The 5,636-nt window shown below is 33.5% G+C and overlaps 1 protein-coding gene across 1 annotated transcript; it reads right to left on the bottom strand.

Annotated features, from left to right (window-relative positions):
- Nucleotides 1–996: 996 nt before the first annotated feature.
- LOC102974045 (short transmembrane mitochondrial protein 1-like) lies at nt 997–1,352 on the bottom strand. Its single transcript, XM_024128216.3, has one exon. It carries the CDS (start codon nt 1,340–1,342, stop codon nt 1,199–1,201), a length of 144 nt encoding a protein of 47 aa, XP_023983984.1. The 5' UTR covers nt 1,343–1,352; the 3' UTR covers nt 997–1,198.
- Between the last annotated feature and the right edge of the window lie 4,284 nt (nt 1,353–5,636).

Below are 5,636 nucleotides of genomic sequence, written 5' to 3'. Positions count from 1 at the left end.
AGAACCTTATGTAGCCAAAAAAGGAAAGACGTCCTTTGTTCCTTACCTACTGATATGGAATGACCTCCACTGGGGAAAACACTGTATATAGTTTGTTATCATTTGGATAAAAACCCCCATGTACATGTGTTTGTTCAGGCACAAAATCTTTCGCAAAAGGACACAGGAAACTAGCGAGTGCCTGACTCCAGGAAGAGGAAGTAGGAGCTCGGGGACAACGCAAATCACTTTGTGTTGACCCAGAGGGAAAGTTATGTATTTAAATTTCTTTTTCAATTAAAAAAAAATATGGACTGATTATACACTTGAAAAATTACAAGAGTAATTTATGGTTGCAGAAGAAAAAAAAAGTCTTCTTATGAGAATCACTATAAAGTTATAACGTAAATACCTTTTTTTAAATGTAAAAAGGCATAAAATTTCCTTTACAGACAACTTCTCATTTACCTACCATGTAATGTCAAATGTGCCTGTAATCCCATAAAATAAGTATGATTCTTATGAGAGAATAGAGCCAGATCAAATGCATTATTAAGAAAAAACATGCATACTAGACTATGAATTCTACTGAGAACAAAGGCCATTACTTTAAATACTTTTAAATTTCCTAGTTCCTGATAGGGTTTTCAGAACAGAGTTTCTTGGTTAATGAATAGCAAATTGATTTATTGGTTAAATTAGCAACTATGGAGCTTCCTGACAACAATATAAAATTAGTGGATGATTCACCAGAAACTAGCTTCTAGATTTTCTTTTTAATTACTACTTTGAAACAGCATAATTTGGTACCAAAGTTTTAAACACCCAATATAATTGCTAGACTGTGAAATCAGCATTATTTATATCTCATCAGCTATACAAAACTCATCAATTTTTCTTTTGAAAACGGTAGCAGAAATCCCAAAGAATAAAAGAGAGACTACTAATTAAAGGTCATGTTTACTAATCTAGCACCATAATTTCATTCTCAGGACCTCCCAAGTGGCTGGGAGGAGGAAGGGAAGAAGTGAGGATGTTGGAAAAGTGAGGGTTGTTCTTAACTTGTGGCCCCATTTGTGCTGTAAGGCAATGCAGGGTCTAGCAAAGAAGAAAATTGCTGAGGCTGGAGATGAAAACAAAAGCTTTTGGTTCAGATGGTAAAGGAGGCCCTCAAGAACAGCAGAATCAGTTTATCCAGGAGGCAGTGCTGGAGTCGGCCTCATGAACTAGGGGGTTTCTTCTTGGCGTCCACGTCCTTTTTAATTTCTTCAGGTTTTTTAGACAGGTTTGGTATGTCATAGTTCTGAGCCAGATACATTCCCACCACATTGCCAAGAGTAAATCCAAGCAGGAACTGGAGCATAGGGTCGGCAGGGAGGGCGCGAAGGGCCTCCCCCGGCGCCATGGGTCAATAATTGTCACTCTTAATTTTAGCCATTCTAGTCGGTGTAAAGTGGTATCACATTGTGGTTATCATTTGTAATTTCCTAATGATTAATGACGTTGAGAATATTTTCATGTGCTTAGTTGCTGTTCATTTATATTCTTTGGTGAAGTGTCTTCAAATATTTCTCGCAAATTATACTGGGTTATTTTTCTTCTTAGTATTTAGTTGTAAGAGTGCTATTTATAAAACATGTTATAGATACTAGTTATTTGTCAATTATATACAGAAAGAATCTTTTCTCCCAGTCTGGAGTTTGATTTTTCATTTTCTTCATGTTACATTTCAAAGAGCAGAAGTTTTCATTTTGATGAAATCCAATTTATCTTTTTATTAATTTTATGATTAGTGCTTTTGTGTCATCTCTAAGATATTTTTACCTTTCCCAAAGTCACAAAGATTTTCTCCTATAGTTTCATTTAGATGATTTATACTCTTAGCTCTTTCAGTTAGACCTATGATCCATTTCAAATTTAGTTTTGTATATGGCATGAAATAAAGGTTGATTTTTTTCCATATGTATATTCAGTTAATTTAGCACTATTAACTTACTGAAAAGACTATCCTTTCCCCCATTGAATTTCTTGATAATTTTGTTGAAAATCAATTTACCATACACGTGTGGTTTTTTTTCTGGACTCTTTTGTGTTTCCTAGATTGATATGATCTATAATAATCTTTGAAACTAATTTTAGAGTAAGTTTTGAAACCAGATAATGTGAGTCACCAAACTTGTTACTCTTCTTCAAAATTGCTTTGACTAATATAATTCCTTTGCATTTCCATATTAATTTCAGAATCAACTATTAACTTTGCCATAAAAGCTGCTGGAAATTTATTTGGGTTTATAGGGAATCTATGGATTCGTTTGGGGAGAGTTGACATGTTTACAATATTAAGACCTGCAATCCATGTACATGGTATATCACCTCATTTATGTAAATCTTTTAAAATTTCTCTCAGGAGTGTTTTTTGTTGTTTTTCTTTGTTTGTTTTGGTTTTTGTACACATTATTTAAGAGCCAGAGGAAGTTTCTTCCCCTTCCTAAATTGCTGGAAGTTTTTAATCAGGAATAGGTGCTGAATTTTGTCAAATTCACTTTCTACATTCATAGGGAACATTTTTTCTCCTTTATTATGTTATGATGGTAAAATATAATTGATTTTAAAATATCAAACCAGGCTTACATTCCTGGAATAAACACAATTGGTTATGATGTATTGATATTATCCCTCTAAGTACTGCTTCAGCTACATTCCCAAAATTTTGATATGTTGGGTTTTCATTTTCATTCAGTTCAAAACTTTATTATCTAATTCCCTTGTGATTTCTTCTTTGAACCATGACTTATTGAAAGATTTGGGTTGTGTTTTTTTTTAATTTTTATTTTATTTTATTTTGATTCTTTTCTTTTTTTAAAAAAAATTATTTATTTATTTTGGCTGTGTTGGGTCTTTGTTGTCGCGCGGGCTTTCTCTAGTTGCAGAGAGCGGGGGCCACTCTTTGTTGCGGTGCATGCGCTTCTCATCATGGTGGCTTCTCTTGTTGCAGAGCACAGGCTCTAGGCGAGCGGGCTTCAGTAGTTGTGGCTTGCGGGCTCTAGAACACAGGCTCAGTAGTTGCAGTGCATGGGCTTAGTTGCTCCAGGGCATGTGGGATCTTCCGGACCAGGGCTCGAACCCATGTCTCCTGCACTGACAGGCAGATTCTTAACCACTGTGCCATCACGGAAGCCCGAAAGATTTGTTTTTAATATCTAAATATTTGGGGATTTTCCTAATATATTTCTGTTACTGCTTTCTAATTTCATTGTGATCAGAAAAGAAAATCTGTATGACTTTAATCCTTTAAAATGTATTAATACTTCTTTTTTTCACAGACCATATTCCATACCTCAGTGATTACACCGTATGCACTTGAATATAATGTACACTTTGCTTTTGGGGGTGTGTTTTATAAATGTCAATTAAGTCAACTTGGTTATTAGTGTTTTTGTGTACAGATTTTGTGTGAACACAGTTTTTCATTTTGATGGAATAAATACCCAGCAGTAAGATGGCTGTTTTGTATGGAAACTTTATATGTGTAGTTCTGTAAAAAAAAGCCAACGCGTTTCCCAGAGTGGCTGGATTATTTTACATTCTCACCAGCAATGTATGAGTGACCAGTTTCTCCAAATTATTACCAGCATTTGGGGTTGTGATTTTCAAATTATGGCTATTCTGATAGGTACCTAATAATATTACATTGTGGTTTTACTTTGCATTTCCTTAATACCTAATAAGGTTGAACACCTTTTCATATGCTCATTTGCCATATGTATATCTTCTTAGGTGAAATAACTCTTTATGCCTCTTCTCATTTTCTAATTGGATTCTTTGGGGGTTTGTGCTGTTGAGTTTTGAGAGTTCTTTATAGATTCTAGACATTAACCTTTGTTGGATATGTGGTTTGCAAATATTCTTTTAGTCTGTAGCTTCTCTTTTCACCTCAAAAGGGTATTTCATGAAGTGAAATTTTCTAATTTTGATGAAGACCAATATATCATTTTTGCTCTATGAATTATGAATTTGATATCCTCTAAGAACCTTTTCTAGCCCTAGATCCCAAAGAGTTTTCTTTTTTCCCTAAAAGTTTCATAGTTTTACATTTGACATTAAAGTCTGTGATCCACCTTCAGTTAATTTGTACATAAGATGTGAGGTTTTGGTCAAGGTTCATTTATTTGGCTATGGATATGCAGTTGCTTCAGCACTATTTGTTGAAAAGGCTATCCTTAGCCCATTTAGTCTGTTTTACACCTTTAACGAAACTCTGTTGATGATACTTGTGTGCCTGTATTTCCAAGTTCTCTATTCTGTTCCATTGATCTATGTATCTTTCTCCACAATCACCACAGTCTTGATTATTGTAGCTATATAATAACTTTTAAAATCAAGTAGACTGATTGTTCCCACTGTATTCTTCTTCATGTCACATAAGTTATTCTAGCTCTTTTGTTTAATATAAATTTTAGAATAATCTTGTCCAATTCTACAAAAATAATTTTGCAAATATTTTGAGAGAAATTGCATTAAACATGTATATCAATTTGGAGTGAATTGACATTTTTACTATTTGGGGTCTTCCACTCTATAAACATGGTATATCTCTCCATTTATTTAGATGTTATTCGATTACTGTCCTCATTGTTGGGTCGTTTTCAGCATACATCTTATACATGATTTGACTGATTTATACTCAAGTATTTCACTTTTTGGATGACTATAAATGGTATTATGCTTTAATATTGATATCCACGTATTTATTGCTAGTACATAAAAATGCAATTAATTTTTGTATATTTACCTCATGCCCTCTAACCTTGCTGAACTTATAAGTTCTAGAATGTTTTATTGTGGATTCATTGGGATTTTCTACATAGTCAATCATGTCATCTGAAGATAGGGACAGTTTTATTTGTTCCTTTCTAATCTGTATGCCTTTTATTTCCCTATCCACTGGCTAGATTTTTTTCAGCACCATGTGGAATAAGAGTGGTGAGAGCAAACATCTTTGCCTTCACAGTCTTTCACCAATGAATAAAATACTAGCTATAGATTTTGCTAGACAGTCTTTATCAAGTTGAGAAAATCCCCCTCCATTCCGATTTTTCTGAGAGTTTTTACCATGAATGTGTGTTAAATTTTGTCGAGTGGTTTAACTGCATGAATTGGTATTATCATGTGATTTTTCTTCTTCAGCCTGTTAGTCTGGTGGATTACATTGCTTGATTTTTAAATATTGAACCAGCCTTGCATCACTGGAATAAATCCCAGTTGGTTATGGTGTATAATTCATTTTACAGATTACTGAATTCTGTTTGCTAATATTTAATTAAGCTTTTTGTATTTATCCTCATTGGGGATATTGCTCTGTAGTTTTCTTATACTGTCTCTTTCTGGGTTTGACATCAGAGTAATACAAGCTTCATAAAATGAATTAAGAAGTGTTCCCTCCTCTTCTACTTTTAGAAGTGATTGTCTAAAATTGGTGTTTTATTTCTTTTTTAAATGAATTACAATTCACCAATAAAACATCTGGGACTGGAGATTTCCATTTGGGGATTGTTTTCATTATTAATTCAATTTCCTTAAATATTATGAGATTATTCTGTACTTCATATTGAGTGAGCTGTGGTAGATTGTGTTTTTTTGTTTTGTTTTTTTTTTTT

The sequence above is a fragment of the Physeter macrocephalus genome, chromosome 21, assembly GCF_002837175.3.
Source record: "Physeter macrocephalus isolate SW-GA chromosome 21, ASM283717v5, whole genome shotgun sequence".
NCBI lineage: Eukaryota > Metazoa > Chordata > Mammalia > Artiodactyla > Physeteridae > Physeter > Physeter macrocephalus.
This window is presented reverse-complemented; position numbering and strand designations above follow the sequence as displayed.

What these genes read in the sequence shown, in the direction of transcription:
- LOC102974045 (XM_024128216.3), bottom strand. Translation starts at nt 1,342, where the DNA reads ATGCTCCAGTTCCTGCTTGGATTTACTCTTGGCAATGTGGTGGGAATG.